The sequence below is a fragment of the Dicentrarchus labrax genome, unplaced genomic scaffold, assembly GCF_905237075.1.
Source record: "Dicentrarchus labrax unplaced genomic scaffold, dlabrax2021, whole genome shotgun sequence".
Taxonomy (NCBI): domain Eukaryota; kingdom Metazoa; phylum Chordata; class Actinopteri; family Moronidae; genus Dicentrarchus; species Dicentrarchus labrax.
The window spans coordinates 29,692,356-29,714,093 of NW_026136705.1; the positions used below are offsets into that span (position 1 = coordinate 29,692,356).

At 40.6% G+C, this 21,738-nt stretch overlaps 1 protein-coding gene across 3 annotated transcripts in view; it reads left to right on the forward strand.

Moving 5' to 3' along the window:
- zbtb16a (zinc finger and BTB domain containing 16a) overlaps positions 1-19,115 on the forward strand; it is a 154,557-nt gene extending 135,442 nt beyond the window's left edge. For all 3 annotated transcript variants that reach the window (XM_051402027.1, XM_051402028.1, XM_051402029.1), the window contains exons 6-7: positions 7,864-8,034; positions 12,718-19,115. In XM_051402027.1, the coding sequence (XP_051257987.1) occupies positions 7,864-8,034; positions 12,718-12,947 (401 nt within the window). In that variant the 3' untranslated portion in view covers positions 12,948-19,115. The remainder of the gene's footprint in view (positions 1-7,863; positions 8,035-12,717) is intronic.
- The last annotated feature ends 2,623 nt before the right edge of the window (positions 19,116-21,738 follow it).

The window sequence follows — 21,738 nt, forward strand, 5'->3', positions numbered from 1 at the left end:
CTCAGAAGAATTCATTATTTCTTCTTGTCTATGTATTTCCCAACGTCTTTTCTCTCAGATTACAATAGAGTATATTACCACCTCCCTCCCTGCTGTATTAGAGTAATAGCATACCTGACCATAAAAACAACTGCACTGTGTACAGCTATACTGGAAAAAAACCCTACACAAACCTTCCCCTCTGACCCACTACAAGGATTGTGGTGGACAAATATAGCTTACAGTATAATACAACGGGGAAAAAAACATGTTTTATTTTAGGAAATGGGAGAGAATTATGTTATCCCGACGCAGTTACACTGCCGCTTCAGCTCAGCTGAATAAACAGCATTAATTCAGGTCATCACAAAATGAATTCTGCAGCAGTCAGACGAAGCTTATTTACAGTGACTGTTTCTTTTTTTTTGTTGTTGTTTTTTTCTTCAGTCCACTAGTAATTCTCTCAGTGCTGGCTCTCCACTGAGGCGAGGCCAGGATACTAATACATTGTTGCGAGGGAGCAGAGGTAGCCTGACGGATGCGGCTATTCAGAGTGAAAAAAAAAGAAAGAAAAAAACCCTGTAACCATGACAGAATATGAACACATGGAAATGAATCCCATTTCACCGGCGAGGGATGGATGCTTTTTCCCCCCCTCTCTCTCTTTCTCTCTCTCTCTCTCTCACCCAGCCGCCTGTCTGCGACCTTAAATAACAGTCTCACTGTCAGAGCCGATTTAGCTCACCAGCTCACGGATAAATATTTGAAACGAAAGGCAGTGAGATGAGAGCAGTCGGCCCTATTTACAAGTCAGGCGAATACACCATTAGTGTGTGATGGTGGTAGGGGCTGGAGCAGGGTGGGGTGGGGGGGATCGGGGTAAGGGTAGGGGGTTGGACGGAGCTGCTTGAGCCGCCTGTACAGTAGCGGTGCACACATCTGCTCCATCTAGCAGACATTGGAGAGGACACAAGCGTCGTCTCTGATCCACCTGCCCACCCAGGCGACGCAAATGTCACCTCAGCTCGTCTGTGGAGCCGCAGATGAGACTTTGCAGCCTCATGCCACTTTGAACCTCATCCCGCTGTGGGCGTGTGTTAAATCACAATGAGCCAGCCGTGAAAGCAATCGTTTAAATATGATGTGGAGCCTTTTGTCAGGGGATTATAAAGTCAGCAACTCACACAGACATCATGGGTGCCAGAAATAGGTCCTAATTTACCCTCCAAAAAAAAAAAAAAGACAGAAGTAGAGGCATGGTGTTCCTCTACATTTACACTTTGATGTTAATAATCTCATTCACACTTTGCTGGGTAACGAGGCAAAAATAGTGTTTAAAAAGAGACAGAGCTAGACAGCGTATCCACCCCAGAGAATCAGCCTTATATGTTTACCTACATGCAGCCGTGTTTGTTTACAGACATATGCAATGTCCTCATCCAACCAAGTCCACCTAAACGTCTGTCCATATCTCACAGGTTTTTGTTATTATCCTACATGCACCATAACTCCTCAGCCCCCTTGTCTTTTCTTTTTTACCTTTACCCAGAATACAGAGTCCCATAAGTCCTCATCCAGAACAATATTGTGCTTTCCTACAAAAAATTTGAAATTCAAATGCATTAACTATGGCGCTGTTTGCACGGGTCTAGTGTTACCAGAGGACAAACGAGTTCTGTATTTTACTGACATTATTCTCCCGGATATGATGACAAGGCTTTGTCATCCATCTCATCATCTTTCGAGATTTGGCTCTCCTGGTGGGTTTGAGCTTCCTGCGAATGGGTCTACACCCTGTGTAGCGAGATGAGCCTCCTAAATGTGTACCCAAAATACTGTCAGAACTTTAATTAATAACTGCCAACACAGCCTCCATAATTCTGGACAGGGTAGAAAACAAATCAAATACGACCCCAAATCGCTGAGATTCTGATTTGCCGGACTAATGTTCATACCCGTTTTTCTGGGGTTTCTCCCGAATTTTAAGGCCATCTTCTGGGAAACTCCTGTAATTTTTATGACCTTCAAAATTCATTACGAATAATCGTCATACACAGAGTTTGTCTGACGTCAGCCAAGTGAAATGATTGGTTTTGATTTTAATAGAGGGCACTGTGGGGAAAAATTACATTCATTATGTTTATTTATTTACTTATATACTAAAACCTCCTGTATTTTCAAACCTACATTTTGACAAGTATGAATATTATCACATGACCTCTGTGTTTGACAAAATATAGATGGTAATTTTGCGCTAGAATTTGTAGTTTTTTAAGATTTCCATGGGGTTCGTAATTATTACAAATTACTGGAGGTTTTTGGTCTCACTTATTTTTATTGGTTCCACATTTACTGTATTTTCTTTGATTGATGTTCAGTTATTGTGTGTTTTCAAAATATTAACTGTAAATCAAAATATAGATTAAATAACATTTAGGGGTGTTTTTTTCCCAAAATCCATGCAAAGATGTTGGCAGTACTGTTAACAGTTCTGAACAGCGTCTCCTGATCTTCCCCTCCACCTGCGTACAGCCCCAACAAGCTTCCCCACTACCTGAACGTAGCCTGAGAGACAACACCCAGGGCAAGAACTGTCACAAAAGACGTATAACTTTTATGCTATTAAAGGCTTGTCCGTTAGTGTAGCCAAGACAAAGATTAAACGGTTCAAATTCTGGACTGCAGGATCAAACTACATCTAATAAAGAACATATTCATCTTCGCAAACCATTCATACATTTCCATAAAGTGCATCTTTTATATACACTGAGATTGGTGAACATCACATACTATCAGAGAACATCTTATCCACATCACTCAACATAATATTGTCTATTAATTTCTAAGCAAATATTATGATACAAGAGGTGGGTGACTCATTCATGTTCTCATCTGTCCTCTTATTTTCTCTGCATTCAGAGTGATTCATTGCACACTCTTCCAGATTTTTATTTTCATTTTGTAGGCACAAGATGTGTTTTAAAGCTTTCATTTAATTCTGCACAAGTCGTGTGTGTTTGGATTGACTGTGCAGGAAAGCGGTTGATTACTTCCTACAAATATATTACTCTTTTCTAGGGTGAAACTAGGATTTTTTAAATAACTTTTTCTATAAGAAATAAACTGCAGAATTATTCCAATTTTCTTCCACTTTATTTCAAAACTTTTTCAGAGGTTATAGCAACAAGTACATATACCTCCAGTTCCAAATGTGTATATAAAAACAACACAGTAGTAGAGTAGAATATCGTCTTATCTTTTACTAGTTTTAATACGGTACATGTGAGTGGTTATATGGGAGTGCGTATGGGGTTGACCTGAGGTTATTACTGGATGCAGCGACAGAGGAGGACAATCCTCGATGCAGCCATTCCGGCGTGTTCTTTCGGGGGTTTGGGTCATGGTAGTATTATTTCTGGATGTTTAGTAGCAACACTAATGTGATCCTATGCATCCGATGCTCCACCTGTTGACTGCTCTATATTCGGATGTGGTTATGGAGGCCTGCGTGTCTGATTCAGCCACCTGTTAACCATCTGCAAAGTTTTCGTTTGCAGATTTTGATTCACAGCCATTGTGGGCAGTCATTGTAGAATTAAAAATAAATGGGCAAAACCGCTGGAGCTGAAAAGTTGATCCAGTTATATTACCGTAATAATGGCTTTTCAAGGTCAGAGTGTTTAAGTGCGGCAGCTTTATGGTTTAGCGGTGTAATGAGGCGTCTATTTTATACAGTAGTCTTTAGCACACGTGCAAAAAGTCACGTGTTCCCGCAGGTATTTTTTCTCCCTGGAAATGAGTCAATTTTAGCAAGAATTCCCCAGAAATACCAAAATCTCAATTCCCAGTATCCAACCCTAATTTTAATGGACAGACTGTGGCAGCTCATCTACCGCAGAGAGCTTTCTAGATATAGCTCGGTTATTGGTTGAGTCACCGTTCTGTTGTATCGACTGACAACAGAAAGCAGCCAAAAGCACTTTTATGGACATTCATTACGTGTGCTTCATTTTACCTGTCTGCTGGCTTATCTTTTGAAAGCAGCCTTGCTGGTGCGGGCTCTGACACTGGATCACCATTTAGGACGAGGAAGAAAAAAAAAAACAGATTTAATGGTGTTTATTCCAGCATCTTAATCATGTCATCTCTCCTCTTCTCCCTCGCTGCGTCTTCTCATTTTCCTCCGTCTACCTGCAGTTTCATCACCTTCTCTTAACACGCCAGGATATTACACACGCTCAGCTCCATGTTGTCTCTTTATTTACTTTCTATATCTTTATTGCATGTATGTACTCTACAGTATAGGTTCAAGAGCTGTGCCTACAACAGTGGCAGTCATGGCAGCTGTGCTATTCCCCCTTCCCTAACACCACACACACAGACACACACACACTCGCTCTTTACAGACCAGGCCTTCATTAATATTCCGTTGTTGTGCACTGTCTGTGTGTAAGTGTCTGTGTGTGTGTTTTTTTTAAACCCGGAGCCAATTTGCTGTCTGCTATGGCGGGGTGTTTTGTGTTCGCAGCTGTATTTGATAGTGCTACAGCCAGAGAGAGAGAGCGAGAGAGAGAGGATTGAATTGAATTTGGAGAGAGAGAGAATGAGCCAGTTCTGGTCCTGGCAGTGATGGAGCCCGGTGATTTACAGCCTCTTACCGTATATAATGAACACGCCCCGGGTGCCCATGGGCACAGGCACCCTCAGCAGTCCTTTGGGGTGTCAAAGGAGGTGATAGAGAGAGAGGGAGGGTGTAAATGTAGAGGTGAGGGGGGAGGGGGTCAGGAGACGCAGGTGGTGATGCTCGGGGGCACCCAAGGGTCCACTCACCATGCTGTGGTTCCACCTCACTGTGCTGGGTCCTCATCTGTGGCCTCCCTGCCATGTGGTCACAGCAGAGAGAAAGAAAAGAGATAGGAGGGAAGGGAAGGAAGGGGATGAGAGGAGGAGAAAGGAAGTGGCAGATTTGGGATGGACAGAGGACATGTCCCCATTATTCTCCAGCCCCCCATGAGAATATCCCAACAAAATGAAGTCCTGTCTAGCCCTTTACATCCTCACAGTGTGATTATAGAATTGTGTCGGATTTATTTAAAGCTCTGCAGTGCAGCTTTGCACTTTGGCGTCCCCGAGTGGCTACAGGAGATAACATGCATGATATGCATCCCGGGGACAAACAGGATGCTGGAGCTGGCCAGCAGCCGCTCGGCATGTTATACCAATCTGTCCTTTTATGCCTCAGCTGACAGACGGACACACTTGCGTCTGAGACTGTGTGGACATACAGTATCTATTCCCAATCAGAAATCAAACATTGTTATGTGTTGCCTATTTATTACACCTAATCAAAGTTACCATCTCTCTCAGCTCCGTTATCTATTAATCTGTTGATCATTTTCTCAATGAATCGATTGGTTGTTTGCTCTATAAAATGTCACAGAGGACTAAAGAAAATCAGAGAATTTGGATTTTTTTCAAAAAAGTCTGTCAAAAACACATCAGTCAAAACAATTAATAGATTATCAAAATTGTTGTTAATTTAGTTTTTATGGGTAATGGCATACAAAGAGTAGCATAGTTTTGTCATTGTTAATTTGATATGTTGTTTTAGGGCCTCAGACTTGCATGTATATAATATAAATACTAAGTCTAACAAAATGTCAGTAGTTTGCATTGAAAATAAATATTTCATCTTGAAGATAAAGTGTAAAGACTTACAACTGCTTTTGAACCAGGACTCCCCTGAAAAAGAGGTTGTGAATTTCAATGGGAATTCCTGGTGGACAGGTCAGATAAGAAACAAATATAATAACTTCCATGCTGTTAGTGAAAAATGTGAGTAATAAAGTCAAAATGAAGTGAAGTATAACCCACATCAGGGCTCCAGAACATCTGTACAGAAATCAGTGAGTGATGTCAAGGTGGACACTATATTGTTCTCTATATTTATTGTTCTGTAGCATTCTGAAATTAAAGAATGGCACAATGCACACTATATTTTGCAGTAAATGTTGTATAAGCGTGTATTGAAACGAGGAAGACTACAAGCTCTTTCTAGCTAATTGAAGATTTTCGATGATGCTTGCTAACAGCAGACGTAAGCGGAGCAACAGGACATAAAACGTAAATAACCCTCCATAGGCCTCCTCTGAGTATTAGCATCCCACTCGCTGCTCTGATCGGAGGCCCTAATTAAAGGCAGGTGAATCTGAGCTCAATTATTATTCTTGTAGCGTCGTGCGAGCCCACCGAGCTCCGTGATGGATTGTGATCTCTGCTGTGGTTGAAACGCTAGAAAGAGCACAATGTCTTACAGCGGGAGCCACTGATAACTTCACGCAGACAAATAAAGACTGTCACTTTTATTGATTTTTACCCAGCCCCCACTGCCGCCACCATATACACCCACATCCCCAGCTCCATCCCTGTCTCAGTTTTATCCCTCCTCCTGCACCCCCTCCACCCCCATCAAAGCTTCTCTGTAATGGGGGAGGCGTCCAACATCACATGGCATCTTTTTTTCCATGAAAGTCTAGCACCCAAAATATGATCAGCATTTAAAGGGTGTCGACCCCTCATTCCTCTTTCATGCCTCTTCTCCTGAATAAACCAAATAAACACATACATACTGTATATACGGACGTAAAAACCTTAAATAAAATATGCAGGATGGAAGTGAAATTGTCTCCTAACAGCGGGGCAGCGGCGGCAGCACATAACGAGAAATGCAATTTATTCCCTGGCACGTTGCTGCTCGGACAGGCAGATAATGAAAGGCATAGGTCACTGATGGTAACTTAAACCTGCAGCAGTGGAGTGAAATACATTAATAAATATCCACAACATTACTTGGCTGGAGAGTGTAACCAGGGAGGGGTGGGGGGGGAAGCAAATGACGCAAGGAGCAGCTCCTCATCAAACACTGGAATACAATTAGTCTTTGGACTGCTGGTGAGAGCCTCCTGCAAATCATAATATCCCTGATCACTGACATCTGAATATCCATTACAGCTGCCCTGTGGGGACCTGTGCTCTGGCAGCCTGAGGAGCTGAATGTGATGCCTGTTGTCATTTTCATTTCTGAAGCCACACATACTGTACATCCGCTGCCAGCCCGGTGTCTGAAATGAGTCTAATGTCTCAGAATGGAAATGTGGCGCTCCGTAAATAAAAAGTGAGAACACATTTACCCAGTGTGAAAGGATTACACAGAGGAGCCATAATTAGAAACAGACAGTACACTGACAGTGAAGTAATGCATTGAAAGAGAAAGGTATGGAGAGGCAGATGGAGTTGTACACTTGACTTCCTTTCCTGTTTCTGATCTTTTCATTTAACCAAAATGTTACCCTAAATGCCGACAATTCTGAAGAGTTAAACCCGAATATGCATCAGTCAGGTTATCCAGGTTATCCAAGCATTGTGAGACTGGGACCGCATGGTCAATAATTCATCTCATGGCCAGTGAACAGCCATGACAGGCTACAATTATTTAAGGCTTTACACAAAACAGCAGTGCAGGTGATTTGTGGAAATAGACAAAAGATGTGGTTACATTTGTCTGCTGGTATTAAAGCTGTATAGCGTGGGTATCCATTAGAGCGTGTTGTTCTGGCAGTGCGCATAAACCCACCAAAATAATCAGACAAATCGTTCAGTAATGGGGCTCCCTTTAGGTACCACTACATCCAATAATAGTCAGACTGCTGCTGAGAGCCAACCGACCACAAAAGACTGACTTTAGTTAAAGTTTTAACAACATTCAGATGAATTTATGTTTCATTGTTCTGCCCCTCAGTCGAGAACTGTTGTACTTTTGCCTTTCTACAACAAAGTCTTGTCTGCAGATGAAGTGAACTTTGTTTGTCTTTCTCCACTTTACAGCAGGGGACCACCCATACGAGTGTGAGTTCTGCGGGAGCTGCTTTCGAGATGAGAGCACGCTGAAGGGCCACAAACGCATCCACACCGGGGAGAAGCCCTATGAATGTAACGGCTGTGGGAAGAAGTTCAGCCTCAAGCACCAGCTGGAAACCCACTACCGTGTGCACACAGGTACTGCGATCGAACTGACAAAGATGTTTGAAGAGAAAAACGCTGCATTTATTGATGGAACTGCTGTGTGCTGGAACTCTGTCTTGATTTTCAACAGTTTATCTTTGTGCAGTAGCTCAAACTAGACATGGTTTCACCACTTAACTCTAAAACTGTGATTTTCAGACTTGGATCCGAGGACCAACAGGGCTCCGTGAGCGGTTTATAGAAAAATAGAATATTTTAACTTTAATTTGAAGTTGGGAAGACTTAAGATTGGCCATTCTGAATGATTGTACTTTATAGTGATCCTAGTTTGAACATTGACTGATGATAAAGAATCTTCCAACCTAAAAATAAAAAACAGTTACTGTGATGCCTGAAGACATAATCTTCTCTAATTCAGGGTCTGTGGTCTAATGTGCATCTATTGTGGACATGGAAACAGTTTGGAAACCCCTGCTCTTTATGTGCACACACAGCCAAGATACAACATGTTGATTAATTATGCAACAATTTTACCCTAAAATCCAAATCCAAAATCATTTTTATGGTACGCAGACTTGTAATAGGCAGAATGATGCCTCATTCCTACACGGCACCCCAAACGCCTGTTCTTGCACTATGTAACTTGGATTAGGTGGGTAATGTCCAAGTGCACAATGCTTTACAGCCCTATGTCACCACCAACTGTCGGTCTTAAGTTCAAATGCTAGCTGGGTATTTTCAGTGCATGTCCAACCTACAGTATGTAGACCCCACAGAATCTGACAGCTACAGTAGCTTGTAGAGCCAGGCTAAACGTTTCCCCCTGCTTCCAGTCTTTATGCTAAGCTAACAACGTCCTGACTCCAGCTCTGTGCTTAGCATACAGACATCACCTCTTATTCAATCAGTCAATAATAATAACAATAACCTTTATTTCTACAGCGCCTTTCAAAACCAGAGTTACAAGCTGCTTTACAAAACACAATACCAGACAATATAGATACAAATATAGCAAATCATACAGAAATAAAAGCGTATTTTCCACATTGTTTAACTATTCTCGAGATCTTTTTAAACATATTGGCCTTTATGTACAGTAATTATTTGTTGTCTTACACTTAAATGTAGATATTGTTATCCACCTAAAAATAGATAAATCTGTCTGCCTCTATTCATGAGTATCCTGACCACTTTCAAACTGTATCAATGAGACGTCATCTCATTCTTCCACTTCTCCTAATAAGATATGAATGCAACATTATATCTCATCGGCCCTCATAATATCACAGCGTTGAAACACGATGCAGCTTTTGGTGCCTGTTAAAGGACTGTGATGTAGGAAACCCAGGCACAGACCCGACCAGATGAATATCTCTGTTGCTGTGATACAGTAGATGGATGTCTCAGAAGACTTTGTATTGATCCCAGTATATTTAGAGCCCCATAAAGATGTTGACACAGTGATAAGCTGGGTGCCCTGGAGAATGAGTGCGCGCTGCGTACCAGACTGAGCGAGGATACCACGAGTGCTCACCAGGATGGCACACGGCCAAGGCTTTATGCTTCCTCACCATCTCTTTTTCTCTCATGCACACACACAGCAGCGCCCTCCCATCTCCCATTCAATAAGCCAGCTGTTAAGCCACACTATCAAGGCAGCCTGTCCAATAATTGGCTCCCCTCCGTCCACCCTTTCCCCTTTTGTGTGGGGGAGGGGGCTTTGCGTTAAGCCGGAGAGCAACAGCAGATAACAAGAGCAAGTGACAAGCTCACAGTCAAAGGCCACCTCGCACAAAAGGGAGCTGCTTGATGAATCATCGACATTGGCAACCTAACCCCCCCCGCCCCCTTCTCTCCACACATCCCAAATGCCAATGGCAGATCAATACCTGGGCCCCATTTGCAATTCATTATTAGCTGGTTATTTGAGGCGACCCTGTTTACAGTGTGGTTATCAATATCATCAGGAGGTGGGTGTCCACACTGCTGCACATGACGACCTGCAACATCGTATTTACGCTTATTGGCTAAATGGCACCATAACCAAGCCCCCACGGAGGTCAAGGTTAACCAGGGCTCCGAAAGGACAGACAGAGCGAGCGGCGGAGGCATGAGGCCCATTTTGCCGCCGCACACGTGTGAGGCTCCAGCTGAAAGGTGACAGCGAGCGCTGGGCCAGATCACTTCCGACAGCTCATTTCAAATGCCATTGGTAAAGGTCAGCATTTACATGTCTAATTTGCGTCTGCCGGCTTGAGCGCTGGTGGATTATTCCCTGCCATCACTCAAATCATTAGCACATTTAGGATGGCTGCTGTTGCTGAATTGAAATGTGCCTCTTGAATATAGCAGCCCCCACAGCAAGAAAGCAGCGCTGCACTTTGATTTATGACACCTTCAGGAGTTGTCTATGGCAGGAGGTGTATTTTGTGTAATGTACCACAGATTAGATGTGGTTTACAAGAAATACCAGACATTTAAACGTCACATATTCCTGGAATTTTAGCCTGTTTAGATCTTCATTTAAATGTTATTAGATTGTCATTATGACTCCGTTCGTACATTGACAGATTTGACCATCATTTGTGCCAGTTATGAATGGTGGAAGACGTATTCAGATCCTTTACTTAAAGGTTGAGTGTGTAACACTTCGGAGGATTTACTGACAGAAATGGGATATAATGCTTTACAATTATATCTGATGTTTTTGGATTGGATCAGATTTATGACAATGCATTTACAATGCATTTTCCACCTTATCTAAGATGTTTTTTTAAACACTTGATTTAGTTTAAGAAGTAGGAGGACAGTTTATCCTTCAGTTTATCACAAAATGAAGAATTCAGATAAATGATTCTCATTGGACAGTAAAGGTATGAAGACTGTAATCTTCAAAGTAACTAAAGATGCTGAAACATGCTGACTACAACAAAGCGTGACAGGGCAACAAACACAAGCACGTACTTGTTTTAGAAACTTTCCAGCTTTTTCCGACACTTTCATGTGTGGTCTTGAAAAACCTCTGCTGCCACATTCGATTTAATAGCAGGACGTGTCATTGTCATTTTCTCACACTATTATATGAAAAAAATTCTTACACAGTTCCAAAACCCCAATACAGAAGGGTCTTTTAATAAAGGCAGTAATGAGAATTGATAACGACTGAACACAAAGGATTTCTATCCCCTCAACCACAAGAATAATTAGAAGATCATTTTGTTATAGCTGCTTGAGGGATAGTTTGATGAACCTGACTGGCACTGTGTTGATGCTGTCTCTCAGAGGTGAACAAGCTCCACTACTGTACATTTATTCTTTTATTCCCTCTTTCTCTTTTGAGTTGTACCAATTACTGAGGGCAGTTGGAATGACTTTAAAGAGTTAGTGTGGTCTCTTACTGCTGCACACTGCTGTTCAGGAGACAGTTGGGATTTCACTCCTGGGTTTCAACTTGTCACTCGCTGTGTGCACAGTCCAATTATCATAACAACACCAGAATTTCTTGTGGGCCAGCAGGGTGAAATCTGTGGTCTCTAAATTAGTGTCGATGGACTATTTTTCACTCCTGAAGCCCTGACATAGAGACTTTTTTTTACTTCTTCCACAACAGGTGCATATGCTGCGGTGTCTGTCAACAGACAAAATATTGCTGTGAAAGAAAAATTCAGATTTATTACACTTTGGATCTTATTTCTGTAGTATTGGACAACATTTACATCAGTAATAAAAGCACTATCACTGAGTTAATAATTGCTAAGATCACTAAAAGAAGTTGGAAACATGGGTATAAAACAAACCAGGTTGAAAAGAAATACATATCATATTTACCGCCCGCGGCTTTTCTCTGCGATTAGGGATTGTTGCCAACACTTTGGATGCACTCACTTGCAGTTTTATTTTATTTTATTTTTACTATTTTGTTAAGATATAGTCTTAGGGATCCCTACTGAGGAGACTTAGTTATTCCATATAGGGCTGTCCCCTAATAGTCGACTAAACCGTCGTAGTCGACCCACTTTTCATTAGTCAGATAGTCACAGAAGAAATAGCCTTGTCACCGAGACTTAAGTATCTTTGAAGCAACTGCTGCATGTGTTAACTGTACTAGCTGCCATTTGCTACTAATTTCTCCCATTTCTTATGGGGAACCCCTCGAAACCCACTAATTTTAGACAATCAGTGTTTCCTGCTCTTGCATTGCATTGTAGCGATGTCATTGTGTTCCCAGCCATTACCTTACTAAGTACAGCCTCCTAACATCATAGAAAATCATGGCCAAAACTATAAAAATAAGAGCCAGGTTGTAATAATACTGCAGTGGCTATAAACTACATAGCAATTTGGCTATCAAGTCATAGAAGATCCATACTGGCATTTTATGCAAACAGTAATATTACATTGCTGGCTCAGGCCTTCACAACGATGCTCTGATGTACCACACTGTGTACTGTTTATGGAACAACAAGGATTTATTGGAATTGGTGGAGATAAGTGAATTTTCTGGTCTTCTGGTGTGAATGACAAAAGCCGCTGTGTTTCCTAGAACACCTCACAGACTAATACAGCTTCTCCTTCTCTTTCAATTGATTTCTGTATCAAATGCATTTATTTCCTGATTAACAGGCACATCACGCTACAACAAGGACATAATACTGTCACTGAAAGGCACTATGGCTAACGCAATTGTTGTCTTCAACCCCACCCTATCATCCTTAGGTGAGAAGCCATTCGAGTGCAAGCTGTGCCACCAGCGATCCAGGGACTACTCGGCCATGATCAAGCACCTGCGCACCCACAACGGCGCCTCGCCCTACCAATGCACCATCTGCCTGGAGTACTGCCCCAGCCTGTCAGCCATGCAGAAGCACATGAAAGGCCACAAGCCCGAAGACATCCCGCCAGACTGGCGCATAGAGAAGACCTACCTGTACCTCTGCTATGTCTGAGGCCGGGAGAGCGAATGAAGAGAGGGGAGGGTACGTGTAAGGGTGGGGACGGGGGTTGGGGGAGGTGAGGGGAATGTAATTGAGCGGATAGGAGGCAGGAGGATGTGGTGGAGTGTTGGCGATCGAGGAATGTCAACGGCAAGAGACTCGAAAGCATAAGGGTTTGTTTTCTCTTTTTTCTTTTCATGCAAAGGCGGCGACGACCGACGGGGTAAAAGGGTGGTGATGATGGGACAAAAGTGCTAAGAAGAGGTGGACTTGGACACGGAGTGAGATTCTCCACCATTGTTCGGATTCACCGGGTCATTCACTACATCTGCAACTGTGTTATTGTTTTGGGTCATTTCATGCAGCGCCATAAAGCGAGCAAGCTGCACTGAGGTGACTGTTTGGACGCCGCTGCCACAGTTGTGCGTAAGCAGATTCTCAAGGGCTATCTGAACCGACACATTCTCGCCATCAGGAACCAAATCTTTCACTCCATTTTGTTATCCAGATGGGAGAAAGGTTGTTTTTTTTTTGTTCTGCTTTGGTTTGTTTACACTCACCCTGTTTAGTCAGACCATTTCAGATCACATGAAGAATATGTGAATATAATATGATCAGATTAGGCCCCCAGTTCATCAGGTCATGGTTTGCTTTCTAAGTATTGAGGAACTGCTGGCTTTCAGAAGCCAAAATCCTTCATCTCATGGCTACCTTCAGCCTTCATGGTACGGTAGTTATGAACCACGACAAAGTTTGAATGATCGGCTTTGGCTGAAAAATTTCCCCAATAGGAAATGTGTCTTTTTTTGCAACCCCCCATCATTTCTGCCCACGCAGTAGACACAGATCTTCCCAGTTTTCACAGAAATCTGCCAGTACAACCTGTCCATACATGAGATCCTTCAGATCCCAGCGGTGGCAGCGAGATAGCCCCTGAGAATCAGCACCGGAGCCAGTAGGCGTATGCAGTAGACGAAACAGTTGAACTGGATGAATGGGAGCACTAAAATACTGCAAACCAAGCACCTGTTTTGGTTGGGGGGGGGGGGGGGGGGGGGAATGCTAGTGCTGCTTTTCATTGTTGGAAGTCTCCCCAGTTTTCTCAGTAGTCTTCCTGGTTCTGCATCTCTGTCAGATGAGGGCTGGAGAAAGTCGAGTCACCACTGGCCACCCACGGTTCTCCCCAGAGAAACTAACTTCCGTCACTTTTTCATCTTATATTATTTTTAGCTCCGCATCATAGTTTATCATGGCTTGATTGCACAGGTTAAAAAAATTACGACAACAGTCTCTGTTTGATGTCTGCAAGTTATATCATTTTTCATTAAATAATAACTCTCTATCACAGTATGCCACATTAAACCCAGCCTATCCACATACTCAGCAATAGATGACTGGACTGCTTTTATCCATGTACATTAACCAGATGACTCTCGTTATCTCACACTAATGATGAACTACACAAACTGACACATAAACAGTAACACTTTGACCGCAACAGATCTGTCTATTCACCGCAGTGATGGAAAATGGGAAAATGGGAAACCGCTGCTTTCCGTGGGAGTCCTGTGACTTCGACCGCTCGTAGTGAATGTTGAAGAAGTGCTGGGAATGCCTTAGCTGCACGCCTTTGTCCAAGGTGGTGCGGTAGGTTGAAGACTGTTGTATGGCATCAAAACATGAATGTGAAAGACTGTGAGCCGGGTTCGTATGAGGCTGTGTGAGAATACACAACAGGTTAATGCTGCCTTTCACTGGAAGTCAGAAATCTATTATTCCCACATTGGAAGGTTGTTACGACTCTGAAGATTTTCTCCATCCAGCTTCAAAGGCTGTTCCCCATGTATTAGCTAGCTAGCTAGTAAATGCTGATATGTGTTTGAAATGAATGTGTTATCGTTCCCTATCAGGCGTTTTAATGTTTTGTTAAAATGATCTGACGAAAGGGCTGAAACAGTGATCTTCAGATTCAGACTTCAGTGTACGGAGAGGGAAGGCTGGATTACTAACTGGCCTGTGAAGCCCCAGATTCAGTGTCTGTCAGTGGATTTTTATTTGAGAATATGCACCACTTGAGTAGAATATCAACTGAAATCAGGATCTTAAGGTGGGTCCTGCCTTATCTGGGGTCCTTTCCTGTAGTTATAGTACAGATAGTGTGTTTAAATGGTGCATATTCCCAAATATATTTGCATTTATTTAAATTACCACTTGAGAAAAATATGATTAATAATATTCTATGCATACGCTGCTGTTTGTATTGGATGCCTCGTGCACACTAACGTACGGAGAGTTGGAGGAAAGTAGGGCCCTCATCTTTCAACCGAGGCCCGTTTGTAGGTAAATGCAGTCCCTGCTTTGAGGGTTGTTAAAGGTTATGTGTATTTACGGTAAATGCTCCCATGCTGCCCGGACTGAAAGGCTTATTTTGGTGAGGAGGAGGTGGGAATTTTCCGACTTTCTGGCGTCTCTGAAATGCAGCATTAGACCTGTGTGACTTGCGCAGCCGCAGGTATTATGGCTGAACCTTTGGCTTTAATGAGCATCACTGCATGTCACAGCGTTACCGGGGTGATCACATATCCAAATGGCCGGTGGAAAAGGGGGAAATCACTGATGGGACGAGACACGGCCCAGCAGCTTAGGGGGCGACCAATAAGACGACAGAATAAATCAACTCTTTCTCTGTGGTTTTTGTCCCTGCGCTTCGTCTCTCTCGTGTCTTGTTGTTGTTGTTGTTGTTGTTGTTGTTGCTGTTGTTGTTGCTGTTGTTGTTATTATTGACCTTGAGTTTGATCTCAACACATCGTACTTGAATTACCTCGTTTTGTGACCTCATGTTGCTTGTGTATTTTAATTTTCCCTTTTGTTTCGTTTGTACACTTTCTGTTCATGAGCGTGTGTGGAGAAGAGGCATTGCACAACATGATGAAGCAATGTGTACGCAGAAAAATTAAGTGCCACGGTGAAGAGATTTTGTTTTTTGTTTTTCTAATGTTGTGTATTTCTTTGTGCATTACTTGTTACCAAACTTGGTATTATTAACCCCGCTTGTTAATGAGCTGGAAGGTTTGGTCATTTGTTATAAAAGCTACCTCTAAGTTGTTTTAATTTTTTGGCAAAAGCACATTTTTTTGTGTGTTTGTGTTTTGCATTATTTCATCATTGCTACTTCATCTCATGCTTTTATTATTTTTTTTTTTTTTTTCAAAAGTTGATTTATGATTGTGTTTTTTTTAAGCAAAATGTATATAAAAGGGTAAGAGATAACAAAAGTAGAGGTGGATAGGATTTTGAAAAGTCAAATGGATGTTTATTCTTCTCTTATAGTCTCCCCTGCACCTCCAACCACAGACGAGCAGAGAAAAAAAAAAGAAGCAATTTTGAAGCCTTAAGTGATGAGTAAGAGGGATGTGGCAGATAAGAGGAAGAACTATTGCTTTTTAAGAGGGTTTAAAAACAAGAATTTAAACTTGAAAATATGTGAATAGAAGTGTAGTTTTGTAATGTGAAAAAAAAAAAAGAAGAAGAAGGTTCATCAAAAACGCTGAACCGCCCAGGACAGGTCATATTTGCAGTGATGCAGAGTGCGTTGGACAATTGGAACTGCAAGTGGTAATCAAAAAAAAAAAAGAAAAACCAGAAGGTTAAAAATAGAGATTCTCTCGGCTGACAAGCTCTCTTGAGATGATTCCTGAACAAGAGCCAACAGAGGCAATTTGATATATAAAAATTGTGATATTTTTGTATTCAGTGTCAGTCCTTTTTCCATTTGTGGAGGGTTACAGCAGGGCACAAATATTTGTATTTCTTTTTTTTTTTTTTTTACCTGTTTTTTTTTTCTCTCTCTCTGGGTGTGAATCATTTTTGCCTTGCTCCTCTTTGATATTGTTGGACAAAAAAACACGTGTGTGAACATATTGTAATAATAAGTGTCGCTTTCTGGATGTCAATTGCATTGTAGGTGAAGGACTAAATCTAGCCGCCACAAATTTTACGAGTGTGTGTATGTGACAAAAAAGAAAAAAGGTTAAAAAAAAAATGATAAAAACACGGGACGGCAGGAGGACGCTGCCAAACCGACCAATTAGTACTTGTCATTCACAATTTTTCAATCAAACTTGACTGTCGGCGTATTTTTTGTTTTGTTTTTTGTATTTGAAAAAAAAAAAAAGAAGAAGAAGGGATGGCATGTCCCGTGGTGTCTTGCCATTTTATTCTCAAACACTGTGAGCTGAGGGGCTTTTTCACCCTCATATAATATCCACCCACTATAATATACCCAGTCACGGCTCAGTCTGAACCACCACAATGCAAGACCTGATCAGTCACATTATTCCTATCATCGTCCTCTGAATGTTTTCTACTTTTTCGTGCGGGTGAACGAGTGCGTACAAGAGTGTGTAACTACGTGAGTGTGTGTGTGTGTGTGTGTGTGTGTGTGTGTGTGTGCGTGTGTGTGTGTATTAGTGGAAAAATGCACTAATCAGATCAGATACAAAATAAAATGATATTCTATGCCACTTTTTTTCTCTATGTTGGAAAAAATATATATATACATTGGCATCGTTATAGTTCTTCCCTCAGTGTTCCTCCAATGTTTCTGTACTATCTTTGTGCCTAAAAATGGAATTTGTTCAACAAAAATATCCATCTATATCTGCTTAGTTTCTGTATTTTCAGAAGAAAATAAAAATGGTGTCTCCAGCACCCTAGGGATGTCATGACGCTCGAAAATGACCTGATTTTCTTTTCTTCTTTTTTTAAAAAATTGTGAATAGAGCAGGGCTTCTTTTTCAAGGACTGCAATAAACCCATAATGTTATTGAAATAGCAACTGGGATTCTGCATTCGCTTCTTTTCTTAGGCCGTACTCTGTGATTGGCTCCCAAAAGCATTTATTTAGCGACATAAAACAAAGCATAGGGAAAAATTTTAGCGGCATCCAGACAGGCTGCAGCCGCTTTCGGGACAAAATCTGCTCCATGAAATTGTTTTTTTCCCCGCAAGCAGTTCTGGTTCTCCACTCAGATTGTCTATTTTTTCCCCCTCTCTTATGTCAGCAACAGGTTTGTTGATGAGAACTTTATATTGTTCTTGAAAAAATCCAAATAAGATAAAAAAAAAAAAAACCTCCATTTGGGTAGGTTGGCACTAGGGTATTCCCCTTCTGCTTTGCTTCAGTTTTTTCTTTTCTTTTCTACAAAACGCATTTAGAAGGGGATGTTAAATTCGTCAGAGAGGAATCATGGCATCCCTGGAGCTGGCACTCTGTGTTTTGGTGTGGTGTTTCTAGAACAAAGTAGCCATTTCATGCAGTGTTGCAATGCATGTGCCATCGAGGTCTAGACTAAAAACTGTTTGAGTAACAAAGCACCAAGACATTGTATTTTTTTATATTAGCACTGAGGACCAATTGCCCTGTCGGACCAAGCATAACAAAGCTTTTTATGTAACAAAGCTTTTTTCTCTCTCTGTCTTTCCCTGGCTTGTCTGTGCTACTTCTCTCCTCCATTATTGTGACAGCACAAGTGCCAGTCAAGTTGCTCTGTATTAAGAAAATAGTGTTTTTATTATGATTTGAATTGTTATAGTTTTTGTCTACCTCAGCACCTAATCTTAGCCTAATCTTAGAAGGTGCCCAATTATTATTTTTTATTTTCTTTATTTTTTTTCTCTTATTGTTGTCAGTTGTATAATTTTTTGAAATTTGCATTAGAGCTTTGCAAAGGTCCTTTGTCTTTTCCAGCGACAACGTGCTATTTTTTTCCCGTGGCAGTACGTTTCCTGTTGAGCTGTGCCACCAATCTATAGCCACCGTCTGTTGATATAGAGGTTGTTCTTTTTTTGTTTCTTTCCATGTAGAATCAGACACATCTCTTTGTAACATTTCAGTGTTCTCTGATGGAGTGTGAAAAAAAAATAAAAAGGAAAAATAAAAGATTTAATGCTGCAGGTTCTCTTCTCCATGTTGTCACTAAAGTCAATGTTGTGCCTTTGATAGTGAAAATATAAAGAATATTTCTTTTTCTTTTTTTTACATCCTACTAACAGTAGATTGTTTTTTGTAGTGGACTTTTTTTGTATTTTTATTTATGAGTCTCATAATAAAAATCAAATCATGATGTTCAGTTGTATACTTTCAATCTGCGGTTAGAAAAAAATAAAAAATGGACTTCATGTTGTCTGTCTTAGCACTCTTTCTGGCTCGCTATTTGTTTGACTTATTTATTAAAACAGAAGGTGATAGAAAGGATCTAACAAAATAATGATTTTAGAGCGCTGTGTCTTTGATCTCCTCTTTGATATCATAAAGTACTACTTAAAAATCTCTTTAGTAGTTCAAGTAAAACACCAACAACATCAACTTATTTTATTCCTTTAGTTTCTATTTGGTGTATTTTGTAGTGATCAAAAAGGTAATTAAATCCGTATTTTTAATGGTTTTTTTTCATCTTTGTTAAACTGTAAAACAGCAGATCTTCATAAATGAAGTCAATTAATAATTTAAACCTCCAAAAAATGTGGCATCACTGAATTAATGCTAACGAACGAACTGAACTAATGAATTGTTGAAGTAATAACTTGTAAACTTGTGCATTATTTTAAGTATTGGTGATATAATTCCAGTTTGTTCCATTGACTCAATTTCTTTAAGCTCTAAATTAAAGATTTTTAAATTATTTTGTTTTCCTTTTCGTTTATAAATCGTCATGCATCCAAATATGTCCTAATGATCCCCCAAAGTGCAAAGAGTTGATTTCAGTCAAATAAAGTAGCAGCAATAATTACATTAGTTGATCCACAAAAAATTAATTGACTACCGTTTTGATAATTAATTCCAAGTTGTCAACTGTTTTGAGAAGTAATGTAATAATTAGCTTTTGTGGAACCAAAGGAACTGACAACATGGTAACATTTGTATGAAGAAGAGGTCTTACTTTATTCAGATACATTTAAATAAGTTTGGAGAAATGCTGCATACGACTGATATTAGTTTTAACTTCAATTAACTGAATGGAATTGGTAAAAGTAATTATTTTACCCACTTTAACAAATACTTGAGTTACTTCTACTCAAAATGTGTTTCATGTTTAAATTGTTTGAGTTAATGAACTTAAATAATGTAAGGCGTTACACTTCCTTAAACAGTTTGAGTTGAACTAACTCATTGGGTTTTACAGTGAAAAAAAAACACTTTCATATAAATAAAACACCTGAGCATTAATCTAAATACTCTTACAATGACACGCAAGTATAAAATAGATATTTGTATCCAAGACTGCAGCTTAAATTTACAACACATTCATGCTCCTGAGAGGATGAATCCTTTAGATAATGACCTGTATTATTATAAACTTTTTTTTAGGTTAGCTTATTTACCGCTTTAACGCTGCTGCTACTAAATCGATGTCTTTTCTTTGCTGGTTTTTCACTCCCAGTTTGCACAACAACCAAAAATGGGCTTGTGAACCAACAATAATAGAGACTGGTTAAAGCAGATGTTGAATTAAACTGATAAGTTGCTGTATTGTTGGTTTTTGGTGCTTGCAGGTTGCCCAAAGTTGAATTCAATGCGTGCCCTGAATGAGCATACAGCTGACACACATTGATTTGACTCATTAAATACATTGCCTTACTGTATCTGATGTTTCTACAGCTGCCCAGCTGATAGGAATTCAGCACAATACCTGCAGGCAGTTTACTGTAACCTCTCCTGCCCCTGCTGCTATACAACACGAGCTATATGGCAGCCGGGCCAAATGGAGCACGCTCAGCTACAAAGACTGAGACATAAACAACAAACCCCGGATTCTAAAGATCATTTTAAAGGGTTGTTTCTCCCAATTTTACAAAAACATTCTTAGTAGAAAGTAGTTCACAGTGAGGTCTGTCCATTATAACAGAGACACTGTTTATTTGAAACAAACCAATTTCCATTCACATCCATTGTGGAGGCAGAAATCTCAGGGACATGCAGAAAACACTTAGACGATACAAGATATAAAAAAATGTAATAAGACAAATTTATTAATTAAAACACTAATAAAAGATACGAGATAAAAGAAAAAAATCTATAAAAACAGTCCATGCAAGATAAAACAGTTCAAGTAAAACAGGTTGGATTTAAATTCACCAAAGGGTACAGGGGTATTTATCCGTATGGTGCTTTTTATTTTTCAGAATGGCACAATGAAAAGTTACCACATAACAATAATTATACAGTACAGTTCCTCCATCAAGTGACAGCCTGCTGGTCGGCTCTATAGCCTTTAAATCACATCAGTCGTTCCAGTGTTAAACTCCAGTAAAAGGCTTCGAGCAGTACTTATGTGAACTTCCTGTCATAATCCAGTTTAGTTCTCCTGTACGTAGATTCCAACCAGTGTCACGCCATAGTTACACTTTCAAAATAAAGCCTTCGGGGGCAGCTGGTGACCGAAGAATGGCACAATGAAAAGTTACCACATAACACTAATTATACAGTACAGTTCCTCCATCAAGTGACAGCCTGCTGGTCCATCCAGGACCCGTCGTAGCATCGCCTGTGAGTGGTTTCTTATCATTTGCAAGGATGTCTGTCACTGTTGAAGAATACTTGTCTTTAATGCCTCATTTTTATGTTTGTATTAGATTAATGTTAGATACTGGCTGATAGGAGGTCAGTTATATACGACATATTCAGCCTTGTTCATCAGTGAGGATGCTCACACCGTTATCATTATTGTTCTTGGTGTGAAACGTCCATCATGAAACTACTTTGGGTATGTTTAGGAAAAGATCATACCTGACAAAATCAACA